Consider the following 23,122-nt stretch of genomic DNA (forward strand, 5'->3'; position numbering starts at 1 on the left):
CTCAATATAAAACAGTCATCTACAATACGTCTAAGCATACAAATACACATGCCAGGGACTTGAAGCTCTGTCGAGGGTATGCTCTGTGGCGTAATGCTGCATAATCTGGGCAACGAATCACATATTTTAAAATCATGTCACGGGTCTGCCACCAACAGACCTACTCCATTTTAAGTTAGTTCCCGTGTCTGCGATAGCAGCATTTCTGATCCCTCACAGTGATGTGGTCACATAAATAGGTTTCTCTGCTCCTTATCATTGGCTGACACTGGAAGCGGCTGAGCAATATGCCATAGTCAGTGAAGTCGCACAGTGAGGTCACAAGGCTAGCAACACTACACATTGTGGAGAAAGGAGAACCTTGATACAGGAATGCAGTTTGGGGCACCAGCTCCACAAGATGCATTGTGTGTGGTTTCCTCTTTACAGTGAGGCAGTTCAGCTAGAATCTCTCAGTTGCCTTGACATAAAAATAAGACAGGAGCGCTTGTAGTACAATAACACACATATCCTCTTTCTACACTTCTGACATTGTATTCAAAGTCTTTGTTTTATTTCCTTCTCTTCTCTAAAATATTCTTATTCTTAATACCCTGGTAAAGCAGTACCAATCTACTGCTGTAGGGTTGGGAGTCCAACCCCAGAGACCTATGGCGTCTAAGGGATTCTGAAAGCTCTGGGGGATTTGCCAATAGCCAGTGCTGGCAATTCTGAGGCCCGAGTCTTCCTATGGAATAGAGAAGCATGGTGGGCCGTTGACACAATTGCACCCAAGTGCTCCCTTTGGTTCCTTGAAGTTTAAGCAATTCCCTCATTTACTAGGGAGCTCTGGGCAATGGAAGCAGCTGGAATGCAAAGTGGTAGGAAGGGTGAGTGAACACACATAAACATATATTCAATCAGATACTCGAGATCTTAAAGTAAGGGTGAAAAGAGATTTAAGGGCAACGCAACAGAAATGCTTTCAAATCTATATGTATGCAAAATACACACTAATTGAGGGAAATTATTGAACTGCAGGGAGTTGCATGAGATGGGGAGGTGTAAAATCAGCAGATGTCACCTCTTATGCTACTGGACACATTTGTTGTATCAAGAACTGCTCTGCAAGTGGAAAGGCGGTGTTGAATTTTCATCCATTATCTCCTCTTAGCAGGACTGCCCCACCCATGAGATGACGCCTCAAGGTGAGATGACGCCGCAAGGTGAGATGACGCCTCAGATAGAAGGATCAACAGGGGCAGCAGATCTTGACATCAGTCTTTATTCTGTACTTGTTCATGATGTAGTTCTTCACTCGCCCCTTATTCCCTGGTGGGGGAGGCATCATTTGGGGGGTTTTCCTGAGGCACCAAAAAGTATTGGTCCAGCCCTGCCACCTAGTTTTTATAAGCATCCATTTCTCCCTTTGGAATTATACAAACCAAGGTCATTCTAGCCTCTAGAGGAACATTTACAGTTAATGTCCACAATTATCCACTAATGAGTTAGATGCAACGTTCCAGGATGGGGTCCATTTGAAGAGATTCTTCAAAGGCTATGCTTTATGTGGAACCACAATAAAAATATGAACCCAGCTCAGATTTCAAACAAAACAGACAGTGAACACACAAATAGATTTTCGGCAGTGATAAAAGAGTAATTTTCAGAAAATAATTTCAAGAGCCTTTCCAGAGCCAACCAAAAAGACATTGCTGTGCCCAGTAGGAGGAAAGTGAATGGAATATACTTAATAGTTTGCTAAATAGCCCCCATCTTGATAGCAAATAAGGAGAACAGGGTTTATTAAACTGTGTTGAAATAATTAGATCTGGAAGCCAGTCTCTCGCAGATGTAGGGAAAGGTATTACAGTGCATAAATCCACATGCAGCATAAAAGGATGCTGGATGGTAAGTCAAGTATAATTACTTTGGCATCTTGCCCTCTTCCCCCTGTTGTGCACATAAAAACCAGTCATGTGGTTGCTCTTCTCCAATTGGCTGATGCCACAGAAGAATGTCTGTTTTCAACCGGCCTTGCCAAAGTTCAATTCAGAAGGAGTACTAGGATTACAGCGTGAGGGCAAATGCTTTCTTTTTAGGATCCCTGATCTCTTCTACTCCCCAAGGAGCATTAAGTCAGTGTGATTGCATGTCATTTATGAAAAAAAGAAAGAATTTTAAATTATAAAAAGCATGTGGAGGCTTGGGTGAGGGGGAACCACTGCAGAGAACTGAGAAACTATTTCAATGTCTTTCTACAAATTCCAGTCTACAAAAGTCATTCTTTGTCCTAAATAGGTTCTTTAAAAAGGCAGAGTGTGAGGCAGACTGTTTAAAAGCATAGATATCCCTATCTGCAGGCACCTCTCCCTGGAAATCGTTGTCTCCAGTTCTGACCTTAGCAGAGGAGTACATGAAAAGAATGAACAGGGCTGGTGGTGCTGTTATTTGCCAAGGTAGGGATATGGAGGGTGAAAGGGTGATAAGCTTAGAGAAGCTCCAGATCTGTGGTGGCATGATGCAGGTGCCGCTGGAGCTTCCATGTCCACATTGCCATCTTACCTTGTCCCATTGTCATCCTGGCAAGTAGCAGCGAAAAGAAGTGCTGATGCTTCACCACCACCCAACTTACTGAACCTCACTAAAATCAATCTGCTTGAGGAGTTGGGCTCTTCTCTCTCAACAATGTCTCTAGAAATGCACAGACCTAAATATTGAGATGTCATTTAATGCACAGCCTGTCATACTGGTGGCAATCATTTTGAAGCTTGGCTAACAGATACTACAGGACCAGATATTACAGAATACAGCACTGCAAATATTATAGGATCTAGGCCAGGGATCTCTAACCTGACTGGAAGTGGTCTCAGGCTGGGTTCTTTGCAAGCCTATAGGTTAGAGAGTGATTTCATGTATTGGTTGTATAGATTGCTGGCTTTGTATATTGTTCTGTGTATTTTAATAGATTGCCTTGGAAACGCTTGGGTCAAAGGGTGGAATGGATCACAGGAAATGCCAGGGACTGACCCCTGGGATCCTTGCGCATGTGTTCTCCCACTCTGCCCTAGTCACAATACTATGATTATTCCCAAGCAGCTAAAGCGTTTGGGAAGAAAAGATGCAACCCAGACAGCAGCAGATTTATAGCATACTTGGCATGGGAACATGGATCCAAGCTGTCTTAAAATGTTATATTCCTTTGCTTTGCAGATCATAAGCCAGAGACTATATTCTTTCAGATTTTATATATTTGCAGACCATTGCATTAACAGCAGGTAACACCATCATGGTTCTTAAAAAGTGTTTCCTGGCTTCACAGTAGCCTTAATGTAAGGGAAGCAGAGCATGTGTTTTTGTGTGGGTAGGATGATATATTGGCACTATTGCTTGTAGCAAATGGAACCAATATCCGAACAGCTCTAATCCAGATCACTCCTTTTAAAAGCTTTTCTGAAACCGCATCTCAAAAGTAGTACACATGGTAAAAAAAAAAAAAGATTTTTGATGAAACGAAATTCATCTTTTTTCAATGATATATCACTTGTAGGTAATGCAAATATTTGGCACTGCATTTTCTATGATTTCTTGCACAGAGCAGAATTTGGAGGAAGCTATACTCAAGGAAGTCTGAGTAGATGCTAAAGGGGGGAAAGCCAGAGAAGACTAGCATCTTGAAAACCTCTCTGTATTATGATGCTCTATCGTACTAAAAGATAAAGGTGAAAGACACCTGGACAGTTAAGTACAGTCAAAGGTGACAATGGGGTTGCAGTGCTCATCTCGCTTTCAGGCCAAGGGAGCCGACGTTTGTCCAGACAGCTTTCTGGGTCATGTGGCCAGCATGACTAAACTGCTTCTGGTGCAATGGAACACTGTGACACAAACCAGAGAGCATGGAAATGCCGTTTACCTTCCAGCCACAGCAGTATCTATTTATCTACTTGCACTGGCTTCAGTACAGAATAATCAGATTGCTCCCCACCCAGAAGAGTGGAATGTGGTTGACAGTACTTAAAAGAGGACCAAAATAAATACCATATTTACTTAAGTCTAATGCGCCATCGAATCTAATGCGCACCTCAGTTTTCAGAACCTTGAAATAAATAAAGGATTTCCTGGCGAATGTAAATGTGCCCTGGAATCTAATGTGCACCTTAATTTTTGCAACGTAATTGGGCCAAAAAAGATGAGCATTAGATTTGAGTAAATATGGTAAATAAAAGTCCCTGAATATCTTTGATGTGAGGAGAAGGAATACTCTCCCAGCTCTTTACCTTAGTGGTGAACTGGAAGTGTGAGTTCAAGACATGAATATCTATGGCGCAATAATAATATAAAAAAATGGGGAAGGAGGAGAGAAATCCAGCAATTTTTTTTTTGCATAAACAAGAGAGAAGTACAACGCACAGATGGAGGAATCATAAAGTGGGTCCAGATTTGAGCAATGCTTTCATTGCCAGCCTGCCGCAAAAAGATGTCCTAATTGTGGGAGAAAGCCTATCTGCGACTGAGTAAGATTAAAAAGCAGGCAGGAAGGGCTGCTGCATTTTTATGTGTGTCTTGGATCACTGGTCTGAAAATGTTTTCCCACCAAAACCAAAACAGACCAGATTCACTACATGCCTGATAGCTTATGCGAACGCTGGCCGGGCAGATATATCAAAAAGCCTTGACTATTTGCATTCAAACGGGTCACTTGAGTCTTTCCAAACTGTTCCCTTGAGAGTGGAGACTTCAAGGAATGTGGCATTTTTAAAAGATGACATCACCGCTGAAAGAATGGTGTCCTTTGACTGGAATGGAAGGGCCAAGAGAGTCAGGGACACAATTATATAGGCTGACCTTTTGGTGGGGAACAAAAGCAGCAAGCTCAAGATTAACCAGTTGAGACTCTGAATCCTACACGTCTGAAAAACTGAAGGAACTTTGGTGTAACTCATTTTAACAGCGGAGCAATATTTGAACCGTCTACTCAGTTGAGTTTTAATTTGGTGCTAGCAATGGCTTACTAAAGGTCAATAAGTATTTTCTTCCTGCAAAAGATGGCTTTCTAAGCAGGCTTGCTTCTAGAAGAAGAAGAAGAGTTTGGATTTGATATCCCGCTTTATCACTACCCTAAGGAGTCTCAAAGTGGCTAACAATCTCCTTTCCCTTCTTCCCCCACAACAAACACTCTGTGAGGTGAGTGAGGCTGAGAGACTTCAGAGAAGTGTGACTAGCTGAAGGTCACCCAGCAGCTGCATGTGGAGGAGCGACTGCTTTCTAACATCCTTAACTCCATCATCTATATAGGAAGAGAACAGTGCTGGACTACCTTTCAACGTTGTTGCAAGAATTACTGAGTGTATGCAAAACTCTCTTGAGTGCTTGTGAAATGAAAGCCAGGCTGCTTTTGAGTACTTAGGGGAAAAGTGCTTTGCATCTTTTTTTTGTATCTATGGCAACCTCCATGTTAATTTAACTGTGAAATCACAATGAAAATCAGTAACAAAACCATTATTGATCTTATTGGGTGCAGGTCTTTCTATCCACTGCAAAGCACAAATGGCATTTAGTCTGTTCACAGCTGCACAAAATCAGAAGACAAGTCAGAACATGAACAACAACCAAAGTGGAAAAGCAGAATCAAGTATTAAAGGCACTACCTCCAAGAATGTGGCTCAAAGCCACTGCACATCCCTCTGCATCTTAAACATGGCACACCTCTCCCTGATGGTTGCTGGCTGATGGACACCTGAAAAACAAAGAACATGCTGTTATTTTCATTGCTGATTCCAGGGTGGTGTACAAGTGTAACAGTTCAAGCAGCATAAACTCAATGGATAAGAAAATGAATATGAGGCCAGGCAATCCCCATTTCTTTGATGCATGATGGTTCCATGAAGAGCAAAGAATGGAGCCAACATTAAAAAGATCATATTCCTCCATACTTTCTGAGGCTACAACAACCAAAATTCATGCCACAAAACCAGAGCAGATGGTGTTCTGGATATATCCTCAGACTGAACCACCATACATGCCTTTTCTTGACCTACACCCTTGTGCAAATTAATTGAAACAAACAATGTAGTTTATTGTACAAAACTCACATATACATGTACAAATCTCACATATACGTACATTAGTAACAGATATGACTTCCACTATTTTTAAGCAGCAGTTGAACACGGTTTGGCATGAAGTTTGCTAGTTTCGAACAGTCACTGTTGATTTTTGGATCCCTGTACCACACTTGAATCAGTGCCTGAATGAGCTTCTCCATACAGCATGGAGGTGACATTTGCATATACAGTGGTACCTTGGGTTACATACGATTCAGGTTACATTTGCTTCAGGTTACAGACTCCGCTAACCCAGAAATAGTACCTCGGGTTAAGAACTTTGCTTCAGGATGAGAACAGAAATCATGCTCCGGCAGCGCGGCAGCAGCAGGAGGCCCCATTAGCTAAAGTCGTGCTTCAGGTTAAGAACGGACCTCCGGAACGAATTAAGTACTTAACCTGAGGTACCCCTGTAGCCCACAAATTCTCATTGGCATTTACGTCCTGGGAATTCCCTGGCCAAACAAGTACAGGCGTATTTGCTGTTGTGTCATGAATTTCGATGTGTGACAGGGGATAAAACTTTGTTCCATTAGGGCCATATATTAACTAGATTGAAATATGTTAGAATTACACTGACTACAAGGCAGATGTTTACATGTCACAAATGGAAACCAATGGACTATACTCCAGCATAGCATTCCGTAGCTCAGCTCTGCATTTGCAAGGTCCCAGGTTCAATCCCTGGCATTTCCAGATAGGGGTGAGAGAAACCGCTGCCTAAAATCACAGAGAAGTGACATCAGTCGATAATCCCGTGTTAGGTGGGCCAATGGTCTGATTCAGTATAAGGCAGCTTCCTATGCTACTGTTCTATAGACTTTGCCAGATGGAATGTGCAGAAAAGGAAACACAGATATACAGAATGCAGAGGCTTAAAGTGAGTAGCTTGTGTTAAGGTTTAATTCTGCTCATGCCATATGTCTTCACATAGTTATGGGCGCAGAGGCCCAGATTTTCTTGGAAGTCATGCTTTGCGATTTGAACATCTCTTCCAAAATATGTGGGCAAGGGCTAGGAAAGGGAAGGTGCTCTTCATTTGCTATTAATAAAAACAACACAGCTCGTTTCAAGAATTGAAAATAGATCCCAGAGACTAAGCCCTGTATCATATTAAGCTCTGTAACCACATGAACGTGTTAACCTTGGCAAACCAGTGATCACAGCTCTGTAGAATGAGAAGCAGCTAGGATGGGTCAACCAACAAGGAACAACTCAGTTATGATAATGGCAAAGAACAGGGATTATTCCAGAAGAGGAATGGCATTAAGAATGGTGATTGGTGCTCTCTAAACAATGGCCAGCACTTTTCCTAGATGTTCTCATACCCATGTTCTCATTTCTGGTTCTAAAATGTAAAGATTAATTGGATAGATCAAGACTGTAAGCCAGCCAAGTGTCCAAAGCGCATTTATACTTAGAAAGGAACTGAGCAGCCATCTTTCACTGTGATAAGATACTTGCTTAAAGTATGTGATGATAAATGACACATTTAAAGCTATATTATCTTGGTAGGAGGTTAAGATAAAGAAACACAGTGCTGTCTTAGTTCTGGTTGTTGAAGAATTTGTTTTGCTGCAAGATAAACAGGGAAACATAAACTGAGCATTCATGAGATTGCAATACGCTAGTGACTTGATATCCAAGCTCATTTTTATAGGTGCTCTGTACCCAGAAAGACCTAAGAGTTATTTTGAGAATGTGGTCCTAGTTTCCACATCTTTGCTGCTACACTTTGTAGATGGTTTCCATGGTGAAAAATAAAAAGTGTCCTAGGAGAAAGGAAAGGGTGGGGTTGGGGGGGGGAGAGATTGCTGCAATCTTGCTCTGCTGTTCATTCATGAGAGGGCAGGCCCATTGAGAAAAGGGCCTATAAAAATTAATTCAAACGTAATGTTGGTCTTTTAAAAAGGTGAAGAACAGAGAACACTTCTAAGTTTACATGGCACAAATACTCCGGTAATTGTGCTCAAAAACGTAACAAATTCCTGCCTTTAATCTTCAGTAAATGATCCAGTGTGACTCTGTATTTAAAGAAGGGGAAAAATGTACTGGTGGCGCCAAAAATGAAGTTGTCCTAAAAGGAAATATTCTAGAGAAATGGATACCGTGGAATGCCGACTTCATAATCGGCCTTGTCATTGTCCCTCTCCCCCACCCCCAAGGAATTTTTCCAGGCTCCAAAATCCATTTCCTCAGACCTGGCAGAAATTCTTCTGCATGTCAAAGATTATACACAGAGGTGCCAGTCTGCCCTTGAAAGCAATGCAGCCTTTTCTCTCTCCTCGCCCCCCCCCCTTTAACAGGAAATATATTTGTGTGTGTCTATGGACGTGTAGAGGGAGCAAGCTGGCAGAAGTACAGTGCATTTTGGTACAGACATCGCACAGCCCTTCCGTATTCAAGCAGCTTATTCGCTCGTGTGGTTTACCCTCACATGAAGGAGAGAGCAAGCCTGTATTCACTGCTCTCATTCCTGCTGACCCTCGCTATCAATACAAAATCTGAAAGTGTGGGGGAATGGGACAGGCGATGGGGAGGACCTTCTATATCAACTCCCCAAGCATTTTGAACCCTGGTCCTGCAGGGTCCTACATACACATACGCAACATGTCCCTTGCTTCAGATCTTTCCAGCACGTGGGTGGTGGGGCTGGGGGCGCTACCCTACTCTATCCCTCATACGATATCAATTACGCAAAGCTAATCCTCACCAGCGAATGCCAGGCCACCCATTGCAACAGTTTTGCTTTGATGCCGCAGCAACAAGTTGCATTTAATGTTCCCTTTTCCTTTGCGAACGCTCTAAATCTCATCTGCCCCTTTCCAATGCCACTCTCTTTGATGTAGCTCCCTGCTTATGGAAGGCTCTTACCTGGTGCCATCATTACATATCTTTAGGCGCCAGGCAAAAACATCCCTTTGGCTTTGAATTATCTATGGCCTTTTCATGTGGGTGGGGTGTTTTAATCAAGTTTTTTAAATTATATTTTTTTAAGTGCTGGTTTTAATGCATGTTTGTGCTTTATTTGGTTAAAATAATTGCAGATAGAACAAACAAACAAACAAAAGAATAGCACAATAAAAGCAGAACAAATATAAACCAGAATGTTTGTGTTATTAAAATCCTCGAGAGAACCAGAGGGTGGCAACATGAGAATGGGCCTTTTCTGCAGTGGCTCCCTGTCTGTGGAATGCTCTCCCCAAGAAAGTTCACCTGGTGCCTTCATTATACACCTTTGGGCGCAAGGTAAAATGTTCCTTTTTTACCAGGCCTTGAGTTGATTTGATTGACATCCTACGCCCTTTTAAAATAAAATGGTACCTTGGGTTACAAACACTTTGGGTTATAGACTCTGCTAACCCGAAAGTAGTACCTTGGGTTAAGAACATTACCTCAGGATGAAAACAGAAATTGTGTGCCGGTGGCGCAGCGGCAGCAAGAGGCCCCTTTAGCTAAAGTGGTACCTCAGGTTAAGAACGGTTTCAGGTTAAGAACAGACATCCGGAACAAATTAAGTTTGTAACCAGGTACCACTGGTTTTGGGGGGCTTTTGGGGGTGGGGTGGGGTTATTTGGTTGTTTTTATTTTGATTATATATTTTTTGGTTTTATATTTTGATTTTGTTCTGTGAACTGCCCTGAGACCTCCGGGTATAGGGCGGTATATAAATTCAACAAACAAACAAACAAACAAGTTAGTTATGGCATTTCAGCAGGTCATTATGGGATATGTACTGATTGGAAAAACAAGCAGTGTGGCTACCCCAAAACTTTTGCAGGAGCCAACAGTACTGAAAGCTGGATTGAGTGTGACTGCCCCAATAGCACCATGAGCACAAATCATAATGAATGCACACAAAAAAGATCTCTGGAGGGGCCTCAATCTTCCTATAAAATAATCACGGCATTTCATGGTTCTCTAGAGCTTAGGGTTGCCACCTAACCAAGAAAAACTTTGTCCCTGTGCCTTTTTACTGATCAACCATTAACACTTATCTCCTTCGAATGCCTGCACAAAAAAAAGGCATAGCTAGAGAGGCTGGCTAAAAAGCTGGCAACAATTGCAAGCCTTAGATTATAGAACATCACTCGTAATGCCCCTGCCAAAAATGATTCTCTGTACGACAAGACTTTCAGTGTACTTAGGTTTTTGTTTTTTTTTAAAGAGCCTTCTATCCAGAAATATGGGTCTCTTTAGTTCGTGTTCCAAAGTCTCATAATAGTTGCTGGCAAGCTTTGGGAAAATGAGGGAGTAACTGAAAAAGACAAATTAGGCACAGGGGAAAGCACATTGCGGGAGATAAATAAGGAAGAAGCCTGGATTGTTATCCTGGTCTGAGTTTCTCCAGCTCCACCCATGCGCAAATGTTTCTTGAAAGAATGATGCAGTGAAATATGAGGTGAAGTTTCATAGGCTGAAAATGAGAGATGACTGTAAAAAGGCATAATCCTGCTAGATAAATTTAGATGTCTGGGTGTCTGGTGGATAAAACTGGAGAAAAATAAGCTCTACTTATCCGAACAAGAGATAACATTTATTTTTAAGATCTTTTCTTAGAAATTCATATTTAAAATGGTGCTTGACAACGCAACGGTGACTGGCTTCACAAGAGGAGAAGAGGGCCAAGACAATTTGTTCCAAGGAAGGCTGGTCTGGGGGTGGCAACCTTAGCTGGCAATCATCACCACAATCCTAGAGCAGGACACAGATGGGAGCGGAAAACTGCCTTCTCTCATGCTGTATGCATTCATTCCTATTGTCCATTTTTGGCTCCGAGCCAAATGGGTTTTGCAGGTTTTTGAAATAACAACAATAATAAAAAGGCGGTCTTCCTTCCTTCGTCTTTGACATTCTAGGCACAAGCTGCTTCCGTAGCACAAAGTAATTTTCACCAGCTGGTATGTTAGGACAGAGAAAGCTTGGCCTCATTTCTTCTGGGAACCTCCAAGTTAGACTACTGCAATGTATTATACATGGGAGTGCCTTTGAAGGCTGTTACTAAGGGTTACTGAAGGTTACAGAAGCTATTATGCCATGCTGATTGCATTGGACCTGAACTGCAGACGGTTGGACTAGATGGCCCTTGGGGGCCCTTTCCAACTCTACAATTCAAAAGTGCTGGATTTAACCTTTTCAGGTCCTTCACAGCTAAGACTATAGTACTTGAAAGACCACCTATACCTCCATACGTACAGTCTAGCGGCAGCTAAACTGGTGACGGAGCGGCCGCCGAGACCACATAACACCAGTCCTGAAAGACCTGCATTGGCTCCCAGTATGTTTCCGAGCACAGTTCAAAGTGTTGGTGCTGACCTTGAAAGCACTAAACGGCTTCAACCCAGTATACCTGAAGGAGCGTCTCCACCCCCATCGTTCAGCCCGAGCACTGAGGTTCAGCTCCGAGGGTCTTCTGGCAGTTCCCTCACTGTGAGAAGTGAAGCTGCTGGGAACCAGGCAGAGGGCCTTCTTGGTAGTGGCACCCACCCTGTGGAACGCCCTCCCATCAGATGTTATGGATATAAACAACTATCTGACTATTAGAAGACATCTGAAGGCAGCCCTGTTTAGGGAAGTTTTTAATGTTTGATGTTTTATCGTGGTTTTAATATTTTGTTGGGAGCTGCCCAGAGTGGCTTGGGAAACCCAGCCAGATGGGTGGGGTATAAATACATCATCATCATCATCGTCGTCATGAAGAACTTCAATGGAGGACGTCCTGCAGGTATTCCTACCATCTGAAGTGGGGCAGTCATCCCAGGGGCTTTCTCAGTACTCAGTACTCAGTTAGCATAGCTAATGGTCAGGGATGATGGGAGTTTCAATTTGAAACATCTGGAGGACACCAGGTTGGGCAAGACAAGTCTCATCGATGTAGGTTTTTCATTTAAGAGATGAACGGATGTCGCTCAGGAGGAGAGAATCGGCTTTGCATGGAGATTCCATGTTCCGTCTTGATATCTGCAGCTGGGGCTGAGAGAGACGCCTGCCTGAAACCCTGGAGAGAGTCACTGCCAGTATTGCCAATACTAAGCTAGATGAACCTGCTTGGTAGAAGGTCACTTCCTAGTCACACGTGGGGGATGCGAAAAGAATCCATTGACTTGGTAAGTCTTGCTTGTCAAAACAGCCTTCGAGTGACTGCATCTAGCCTCAACATGCCTTTTGGCAATGCGGCAACGCTTTTTTCATCCCTAGGTACAAGCATCTTGGTCTGCGATGCCGTGTTGTGGTGCAGCTGTTATTACTTTGAATCCATCGTGCTTAGTTGCTAGCACAGCAAATCCAGAATTGGCTGGCACTTTTAGAAGCGGTGTTAAGAACAATTGAGTTAACTTTTTTTTGGGGGGGGGAGGGAAATGGCCAAGTGGATAGAGTTACAGGCAGATCAACCAAGTATTCTGAACTCTGGCACCTCCCGCTGCTGAACACATGTACTAACCGGAGCCAAGAAGGACCCCTCCGAGAAAGTTATTCCACCCTTACGGGAATCAGAATGAACTGAGACATTCTTCCCAATATTAAGCAATTGGCTTGAAATGGATTCGCGGCTAGTTACTAGTCAGGATCTTGTGATGTGGTATTCATGCATCCAGCAGAGTATTCTGTTGATGAATGGCTCCAACGCACTGCCAGATACAATCACTGACCCTGTCGACTGTAGAGATCCCAAAGGCATAAACCTCATGCAAATGGTGGCTAGCAAGCGCTACAGACTGTGCTCTTTAGCCAATGGTTTATTTCAGCGGTCATGATACAAATGGATGCACTGCCCTTCCCAAACATCCTGAAGACATACTAAGAGGGCCTGGGCATAAAATACAAAGAAGGGCATTGGGGAATAATTGAAAGTGAATTCTCCATAGCAGTGGTGGCCCGTGTGGCGAAGTGGAACTGCAAAGCTGTCCTCTTGACCCCAGGGTCACTGCAGCATACCTGAATGGGGCTGGTCAGGGCAGCAGTGAGATCAGAACTGCACAAGTGCCTCTGCCGAGCCAACCGGGAAGCTTGCTGAAGCACTTGGAAGGAGACAGATCTGTATCTACTGGTGTCTGGCAAGGATTCCCAGCCCCTATCTGTTTAACCACGGAAGTGGGGAAAAAAAAGATCTCTCCTTAATTATCTTGTTACAGATAGGTAGCCGTGTTGGTCTGAACAAAGACATTGGATTCTTATCTCATTATACATGACAAAGCCATTTTTCACCTTCTCACCCCTTGCTTTTTCCTGTAAGACCTATTGCAGTCGTTAAGAGACCTCAACAGGCTCATCACAGCTATCTGCCAATCACCCATTCCCACCACCCTTCTGAGTAATACCCTTCCCCACCTTCTCACTATATAGAAGGGTCTGGTAACTTCTGTTTCAGTGTATCTGAAGAAGTGTGCATGCACACGAAAGCTCATACCAAGAACTAACTTAGTTGGTCTTTAAGGTGCTACTGGAAGAAAAAAATTTTTTTGTCTTAATTATCTTGTGAATGAAGAAATGGAAATGAAGAAAGATTGGGAGGAAACAATAATGATTTGGGGGCTCATAATGTCTGGGCTTACATCTTTTGCACCAGCCTCTGGATGGCTGGCCTTCAAGTTATCACTAAAAACCAAACCAAACCAAAAGCAAATCCCGCAAGCCAATCTGTCCACTCAAGTCCCGCCTTCGCCTACGAGGGAAGAGAAACACGGCTTTAGGGAAACGTGCAAGAAATGGACAATCACATATTGGCAGAAATTTAGAATCCAAGCAGATCTATACTACTGCCCTCTGTCTAATTCTAAGTTTATTCAAGGTGTCCCTTTGCTATCAGCTGTACTTTGTTCATTATATCATGATTTTATTATGTTAATGAGTTTTTATCCTCATCTACACCAGTTTCCAACTAACTGTACTAGGTAGTAGACACATTTATAAAGAATTTTGAGTTGCTTTTTGAAGCAATTCGACGGCATTAGAAAATGAATCCCCTTAGTCACACAATGACATCCTTCGCTTTAATCTTTCTCTTGTCCCTTTAGTATCATGCTCCTAGCTGCTGGTGCCACTATTACACACACACACTTGCTTCTTTCAGGAAGTTATTTAGAAGTGCTCAGTTCATAGAAAGCTGAATGGCTCTCGCCCCTTAGTATAAAAATCTCAACCACATCACAGCAGTCCCATACAGACCAAAAATATTCTGTCTGGCAATCATTAGTGCAATGCAGCTGGAGCTCAGGGTTTCCAAGTGGAGCTAAAGGCAGCCTACACATGAGTCGGTCAAGACGCCATCAGCTGCCAAACTTCCTAGGGAGTGATACTAGTCCCTTGAGAACAAGTGATGTCCAGAAGACATAGTCATTATCGTCCTGCACTCCCCACTCATCCTTAATGGTTTGCAAAGCAAGTTGCTTCCATTGTTTATTACATATACCAATTTGTATTAAAGGTCTAGTGTTGCTTTGCTTCTCACCTAGGACGATGAAGAGCTCCAGAGAATTCAAAAGCTTTTGTGCTATTTTGCCACAGTTTGGTTGGCGGAATAAAAGATATTGTCCCGATGTGGGTTGGGGCATTTCCAAGTTTCAGGTGTCTATAGGGCTGGGGATTCTAAGAAACATATTATGTTTGTAAGATGTTTTGATAAGACACTGTCCTAAAAAAAGAAGAAGCTTTAAGTCAGTGACTACAGTTACCAGCAAGCAAAACAAACAGACAAACATGAAAGAATGGTTGACAACAAAGAAGCTGAGAATAAAGAGGCTTTAGAAGCACAATAATGGCATAGAACTCCTGGCTATAATCCACCCAAGCCATGTTATTTCCAACAATCTGGAAAGTCAGGTAAAGCACATGTTTTTAAAAGGTATACATATTTGCAGATATACAACACAGAAAATCTTTTGGCCGTTGAGATGAGCTAAGAAATATCACTCAGCCAGGACTCAGGAGCAGTAGCCCAAGAGAAAAGTGACTTCACATTTTTACAGAATTATATTTTGGGCAAGAGACTACTGCACAGGCAGTGCATGGACTGTATCATCAGCACCCAATTATTGCTGTTCTTGGAGCTATTTTTCTAGAAAAAGAGGTGCCAGAACTCAACTTGTTTTCTTAGAATGGCAATGACACCTACCTGAGACATGCCAGAACTGAGTTCCGGCGGGTTCCGGCTGACCCCACCCCCCCGTTTGTTCCACTTTAAGCTGCAAGTGGAATAGCAGCTCTGATGCCAGATTTTGGGAATCTAAATGACGTTCTGCAGCAGGTGGGCAGTCCACCTAGCCACAAATGGTTTGTTGTGGGAGATAAAGGTAATTTTCATTGGGACTGTGGTGTTTTGAGACCAGGGAGGGGGTTCAATACTTCCTCCCCCCCCCCACCTTGCTGTACTCCCAATAATTGCCCCATTGTAATTTAAGGGGAAGAAAATAGATGTAAAAATACACAATTAATGTGATACAATGTTCATAGAAAGCAACGATGGACCATAAAAAATAAAATGGCTGCCACAGTCTATATAGGCAATGGCCAGCCAGAAAAGCTGTGTGACAAATCATCTATCTGCTGGAGAAATTGTGCAGCTGTTCCACTGCATTCAGAAAACGAAGAAATGATTGTAGAAACCTGGGCTCCCCTGGGAGGAAGGGTGGGATATAAATTTAATAAATACAATAAGCAGGTTATTAAGAAGCTTATCCATCACTATAAACCAGTTGTAATATCTTAACAAAAGTAGTTTCCAGGATTCTTTCAACATTCACCTTCAGAGTTGCTACATTATGTGGGCAAAAGAGTCTTTTGCAGGCATCTAAAATAATGAACTCTCTCTCTTTACTACAGAATCACTCTGAGGCATCAAAGATAAACAAAGCCTTGCTTTTTGGCTCAGTTCCACACTGTTGGATAGGGTTGTTACAACTTGGGGAGATGGAGGAAGGAGGGAGAAAAAGGATCTTTCAAGCAGAGAGCTATCAAGTGTTTGTGCATAAATGTAAACAAGGCAGCATCCCTGTGGTAAAAGCCGCTGTGGATTGCATTTGGCAACCATTAGTAGCCTTAATGAATCAGTTTGTTTTCTCTATAGTGGATCAGTTACATTCATACAGAACACTGATGAGTTGGCAGGACTAGGAGGCTTGCCAAGACCAAATCTACTGGGCGGGGGGCGGGGCGGGACGCAGGCAAATGAAGTTGCTAGACTTGCCCTTAATCCAATACAAATCAGGACATTCCTGTCAGGACTGTGTCCGCTGCCTTCTACAAGCAACAGGAGAGCCTTGTCTACAGAGGTTTTTATCCTTGTTTGAACTTCTGCACGTATTCATGAATGCAAAGAGTGTGCTGTACCAAAGTTTACTTTGAGTCTAAGGTGACAAGTATGGCAAAAATAGTCTGGGTAAAATAACCAAGGACTAGGTTCAAGGCTTCACCCACTCCTAGGAACAAAACCAAGGCAAATATTTGAGGTTCAAATTGTTTCAGTGCATAATAATCCCATTCACTCCTGCATTTCCTCAGCTGGGCCAAGACTGGGGATATTGTGAGAAGAGCTGAAAACACTGCAAGGATTCATTTAAGCCACTACTAAAGGATTCATCTTCAGCATGCAAGCCAACAGGCTCCTGCCCCGAGAACTTTTAGATCGTAAAGTCATAAACACTTCTCTCTCTCTCTCCATGCTTCTGGGGTTGTGTGAAAGAAGCAGGACTGGTTCCATCATGTCAATATGTGGAGTGACTCAACAACCTTTTGGAGCTCCCAGGGCCTATGGGAAAACTATCCATGCAGTCCAATCCTACCCATGCTTGCTCAGGTGCAGGGGCACCAAGTTGCCCCCAAGTTTGAGGGGGCCCAGAGTGTGTTTGTGTGTGTGGGGGGGGAACATCACACACATGCAAATCACGTCATCTGAAGGAGGCTGCTCAGTTGTAGAGATGGGTAAGTTTGTCAATTTCGGTCTCTAATTTTTCCAGTCAGTTCTTCGCATCAGTTTGCAATGTTTTCAAAAAGTTCTCATGAAAATTATTCAGCATTGTAGTGTGAATTTTTGGAAATATATTTCCCCATACGCATATACTGCATTCCTGTATGTCATTTACACCAATGCCTGCATTTTCAGCCACACTTTCGCCTCGTACAGTACAGTGGTACCTTGGGTTACATACAGTTCAGATTATATACGCTTCAGGTTACAGACTCCGCTAACCCAGAAATAGTAACTCGGGTTAAGAACTTTGCTTCAGGATGGGAACAGAAATCGCGCGGTGATGGCAGCGGGAGGCCCCATGAGCTAAAGTGGTGCTTCAGGTTAAGAACAGTTTCAGGTTAAGAATGGACCTCCAGAACGAATTAAGTACGTAACCAGAGGTACCACTGTATATGCATTGCACACAGTACTTGGCCACAGAACTGCGCTGCAAAATTTGAAGAAGTGCAAATTTCAAAAGACGCCTATGTCTCGGTTCACATATTATTTTGGAAAGTGCAAATCAGAGAGATTCACCTTAAAATGTGAACCAAATCAAATTTATTGCCCATTCCTACTCAGAAGTAAGCTTAGAAATATCAGCTGCTTGTGAAAAACATCCTAATGACACAGTAGCTTTATTTCCACATGTCAGCATTGTTTACAATAGAGTTCAACATTTTGCAGCATGTGACAGGAGTTGACAACATCGGCTAGGATCCAACAGATAAGTAAATTCTGTTGCACATTCATGTTCTACTAACAGCATTCTAGCAAATCCACAGATACAGATTTCACAACTGGTCACAAAATTCTGTCAAAAGTTTGAGGTTAAATTTCAGGATATTAATATTCAAAATTTTGAAACTGACAATTTACTGGGTTATTTTTTAAAAATAATAATAATAATTGTGAAATAGCATTCAAGCACCACAACATTGCAAGCAATGTAAAGCATATCATGCAGGCCAAAATTTAGTATGCTATTACTATGTCCAGACACAACCAGGGTCTTGGTGGGCCTTTGTAAATGTCCAGGGTGTTTTGACCTTTGTGGACAAGGCAGCAAATTGCAATGGATTAAAAACTCAGGGTTACTGTTATTACTATTATGGAATGCATTGGATGCTATGCAGTTTTATTCTAAGTTACAGCACATTTACATTCTCTCTCTTTGCAGTTCACTGCTGTAGATAGCCTTCTTGGGGGAAAACGAGTTGCTAAATGCTCTGCAGTGGGCAGAATTCAAAGCCTGAAGGAATTAGAGCTTGCTTCATATATATTCCACTAGGCAAACCCCAGAAGAGCCCAACAGTTATGAGTATACAAAAAAAACACAGAATGGGCTTTCAGGTTCTCTCCTCATTGCTTCAAAGAGAATATAAATATTCCCACGGTTTCTTGTATATAATATTTCTTTAAAGGGGGAAACAAGGGTGTATCAGTTCTGCATTGTTTATCAGGGCTCTCCTTGTTATGACTAGTGAGCAATTGTCAGGTCATTCAGCATTTCCGCACCCATGTGTCCGTACTAGTAACTGATGCTCCTCTTCTTCTAAAACCAGAGATAAGGAGCTGCTGGTGAACTATGTAGGGATCAACACCCTCAGACACCCGACATCCAGTCTCTTTCCCCCTCCAAACAAGTCATTAGGTTTGCAGTCATAAGGTTAACAGGCATCAGCTAGAATTAGTCGCCAATCCAGATTAACACTATACCACTCTTAATGTTGCACTGCTCCAATATGGAGCCAGGGGCAGTATTCCACTAAAGGATTAGTGCTAGCACAATGCAGCTTTCACTGCCCTGTCCCCCACAAAAAACAACACCCCCAAATCTGGTCTAAAGGATTGGGGAAACCCCTGGAAGAGATTTAGGAGGTGCATGGGAAGAATGAGATAGAACATTCTGTTGCACAAGAAAATCCTTGCTCAAAATCCACTTCCAACCAACATACTATCCTGTTCATGCACCGTTTCATATTCTTCTCTTATGCAATAGAGATTTCGATTCCAATTTCCCATGAATTAAAAAAAAGGGAAACAATTGGAAATATCATTGGAGAGTGGGGGGAAACTGGAAAAGGCATGCAAAGGCAGCAAGTTCACAAAATGGTAAGGCATTCTTGCTGATTTCTTGTTTGGCCAGAAATAATTGACTGCTCATTTATCAGTATCCCCCAGCAGGCACTCTTTCTAAGAGAAACTCAAGAATTAGAGATAGCAGATTTGATTGTGAATTTTTAGAAACTACCAAACCCAGAGCAAGGTTCAGTGCCGTCAGAATTATTTGGAAGCACCCCGTTTGACAGTGGTACTAGAAGGTGAAGACAGTTTTGCCAAAGAAACACTTATTTTGGCTATAGGCACACCCACACCAATGTCCAAGAAAACTAATCCAAGTGTATCTGCCAGATTTCAGCATCCCTTCAGTGTGACCAAGATATAACAGTGCAAAAGTCTCTGCAAATATCATGCCCTTCCAAGCACAAATACTTGACAGGATTCTTTTCGCAGGCAACAATGTGTGAATTCATGATAAGCAGGGGTGGGGGCAGGCTTTTAAAAATAGAGTAGAAAGATCTCCCACCCAACCCTGTATTAATTGGATTTAAAACTGGTATTTCAAAAAAGAAAAAGAAATGGACCTAGACTCCAAAAAAGAGAACAAGAGAGGGATAAGGTGGCACTTTGCTTGCGGCAAAATTCAAGGATATTCTAAATACAGAAATACAGAGAGCCAATGGGTACCTGGGGTCTCTAAACTTAATCTCAGAAGAGGAAAGAGGAAACTCAAGTATACTGTTGGACTAGGGAAACCCCCTCTGTGATTTGCTTGCTGGGAACTTTAAGAACAAAGATTGTACCAAACTAAATTCTACTCAAGAGTAGACCCACTGAAATAGTTAACCATGTCCACCTATTTCAACGGGTCTACTTTGAGCAGGAGAAGGCTGATCGCCGAAGAATTGATGCTTTTGAATTATGGTGCTGGAGGAGACTCTTGAGAGTCCCATGGACTGCAAGAAGATCAAACCTCTCCATTCTGAAGGAAATCAGCCCTGAGTGCTCACTGGAAGGACAGATCCTGAAGCTGAGGCTCCAATACTTTGGCCACCTCATGAGAAGAGAAGACTCCCTGGAAAAGACCCTGATGTTGGGAAAGATGGAGGGCACAAGGAGAAGGGGACGGCAGAGGATGAGATGGTTGGATAGTGTTCGCAAAGCTACCAGCATGAGTTTCACCAAACTGCGGGAGGCAGTGGAAGACAGAAGTGCCTGGCGTGCTCTGGTCCATGGGGTCACGAAGAGTCAGACACGACTAAACGACTAAACAACAACTTTGAGCAGGTGCAACCTCAAGTCATTTGCTTTTGAAGTGAGCTCGGCGCCTTCACTGAGGCAGGTTTCCAAATGCTCCATGAAGACTTGCTTTGCGAGATCAACTTTGAGTTCTTGCCTTGAAAACCTTTCCAATGTCTGGAGCCCTCAATTGATTAGAACAAATGTTCCCAACTTTCCTCCACCCCGCCCTATGGACCACTGGAAAATTGCCGGTGGTCTTGATGGACCACTTAATGGTTTTTCTGCCTGTTGTAGCAATTGCACCATGCCAAATGCTGGATATTTTTAGCTATAATTTTATTGCTTCTCCCCTCCAGACATACTATATTTTATTGTACTACAGTTTGAAATCCATAAAATTGTAAGACCATATAACTTAACATTAATACGACTATTTAATCTCCCAACCTAACCACAAATCCACAGACACACCGCCGAACTACCTGAATGAAGCTCACAGGCTACTGATTAGAAGGCTAAAGGAAGAATTATGATCTACTGTTGTATTAGCTTCTGGGTGGCCAATTGGGTCAGGGGCAGATCAGGGGTAGGGAAGAGCAATGCTGTGACACAAAATCAGTAGACTAAATCAAGAGGATGCCCCAGGCTGCCAGTTTTCAAGCCCCACTTAGAACTGGCACATAGCAGGTTTCCAACAACAGAATCCATGGCACAGAACCCAGTAGTTTAAATAGCAGTTGAGTGGCTTTCCTATAATAATAATAATAATAATAATAATAATTTATTATTTATACCCCGCCCATCTGGCTGAGTTTCCCCAGCCACTCTGGGCGGCTCCCAATCAGTATTAAAAACAATACAGCATTACATATTAAAAACATCCCTAAACAGGGCTGCCTTAAGATGTCTTCTGAACGTCAGGTAATTCTTTATAGTGGTAAAGCCATGTTTGGTTCTCAAACTAATGGAAATCTGCATTCCTCAGAAATCCTCTGCATGTACATGCAAATATTTCAGTCAGAATCAGGATGCATAAATAGCATTACAGACGTACCTTGGAAATCAAACAGAATCTGTTCTGGAAGTCCATTTGACTTCCAAAACGTTTGACTTCCAAGGCAAAGCTTCTGATTGGCTGCAGGAGCATCCTGCAGCCAATCGGAAGCAGCAGAAACCATGCCAGACATTTGGTTTCCAAAAATCATTCGAAAACTGGAACAATAATTTCAGGTTTCCGATCGTTCGGGAGCTCAAATGTTCGAGCTTACAGGCGTTCAGCTTCTGGGGTTCCACTGTATATCCTGCAGGTTGTTAAGAGTAAAGTAAATCTATTTTAAGGGCAAACTGCAGTGGAAGACAGAAGTGCCTGGCATGCTCTGGTCCATGGGGTCACAAAGAGTCGGACACGACTAAATGACTAAACAACAACAAATAGGAAGCCGTCAGAAAGACACATCCACCAATGCTAGCACCAAGGAGAACGTCTGGCTCTAAGCCAAATAGTGCCTCAGGCAAGTCACACCATTGACACCCCATATGTTCATCCCCCCCCCATTGAATTTAGAACCCACTTGTACATGACTGACCCCCCATCATCCAATTTTCCTCAGTGAATCAGATCACATCCATTCACAATCTCTTCAAATGCACACTGTTGAAAAATGGAGACAAGAGTCTTAACTTTTCCCATGCATCAAAACAAAATGTGAAGAAGGAACTGTTTGTACTATTTGTTTCAGCTGCTGAGTAGAAACCTTGTGACAGGCAGGCCCAAGCTTGCCCCCCCCCCCCCCGCTTCCCAGGTATTCACCTTTGGCTTAATCTAGCCCTGCCTACTTGAAGGTGCAGCCCAGAAACAGGCTTACCATCCTAATGTGAAATAGGCGTGAGGTTTTTAGGAAAATCTTTCAGCTGGTTTCTTCAAAGGTTTCAACATTTAAATTCAGCAACTAGTTTACTTGAAGTGTCAGATGGACAATGGGGTGAGGAATGCTGTTATCATATTCCATCCCCACAACTGCTGGTTGTCTCCACACCTCCCTTTCAGCCCAGGTTGGCAGCTAGAAAACCAGACAGGACTTCTCCCCGGGGCCAAATTTGGCCCAGGAATCTCCATTGGCTGAACTGTGCTGCACAAGGCAGCTGTGGAACCAATAGCTTTCAATATCACAGTGCAACCTTAGCCATAGCTACGCAGAGGTTAAGCCCACTTGAATTCAATGGCTCTGACTCCCAAGTAAGTGTGGTTAGGATTGTAGCAGTAGCATTAGCAGAGGTTTTCATATTATGGAGAGGTTTTCAGATCATGGTAAGGGATAAACTCATGCTATATGGATCAGGAGCCAAGCACACATTTCTATATTTTTTTAAAAGTCTATGATGTCACTGCAAGCACATTCCATGTTACAGTGGTACCTCTGGTTACTTACTTAATTCGTTCCAGAGGTCCGTTCTTAACCTGAAACTGTTCTTAACCTGAAGCACCACTTTAGGTAATGGGGCCTCCTGCTGCCACTGTGCCGCCGGAGCACGATTTCTGTTCTCATCCTGAAGCAAAGTTCTTAACCTGAGGTAATATTTCTCGGTTAGCAGAGCCTGTAACCTGAAGCGTATGTAATCTGAAGCATATGTAATCCGAGGTACCACTGTATAGGGGCATAGGAGTGGCTCTATAGTTAAGAGGAAAGCGAAGTCTCATTATTCTAAGCTTCAAAAATTGATGGCTTATAAAAGTGGAACCTGCTGAGTTTAATACCTTGAAACTTGGCATACATGCTACACCTAATGA

General features: G+C 42.8%; 1 protein-coding gene across 1 annotated transcript in view; it reads right to left on the reverse strand.

Annotated features, from left to right (window-relative positions):
• Nucleotides 1-23,122, reverse strand: part of LMCD1 (LIM and cysteine rich domains 1) — a 55,703-nt gene that overhangs the window by 26,004 nt on the left and 6,577 nt on the right. Inside the window, exon 2 of the mRNA XM_081903089.1 lies at nucleotides 5,628-5,716. Coding sequence (XP_081759215.1) covers nucleotides 5,628-5,716 — 89 coding nt within the window. The remainder of the gene's footprint in view (nucleotides 1-5,627; nucleotides 5,717-23,122) is intronic.

Source organism: Podarcis melisellensis, assembly GCF_964234715.1.
Source record: "Podarcis melisellensis genome assembly, chromosome: 2".
In the NCBI taxonomy this organism is placed as follows: Eukaryota; Metazoa; Chordata; class Lepidosauria; order Squamata; family Lacertidae; genus Podarcis; species Podarcis melisellensis.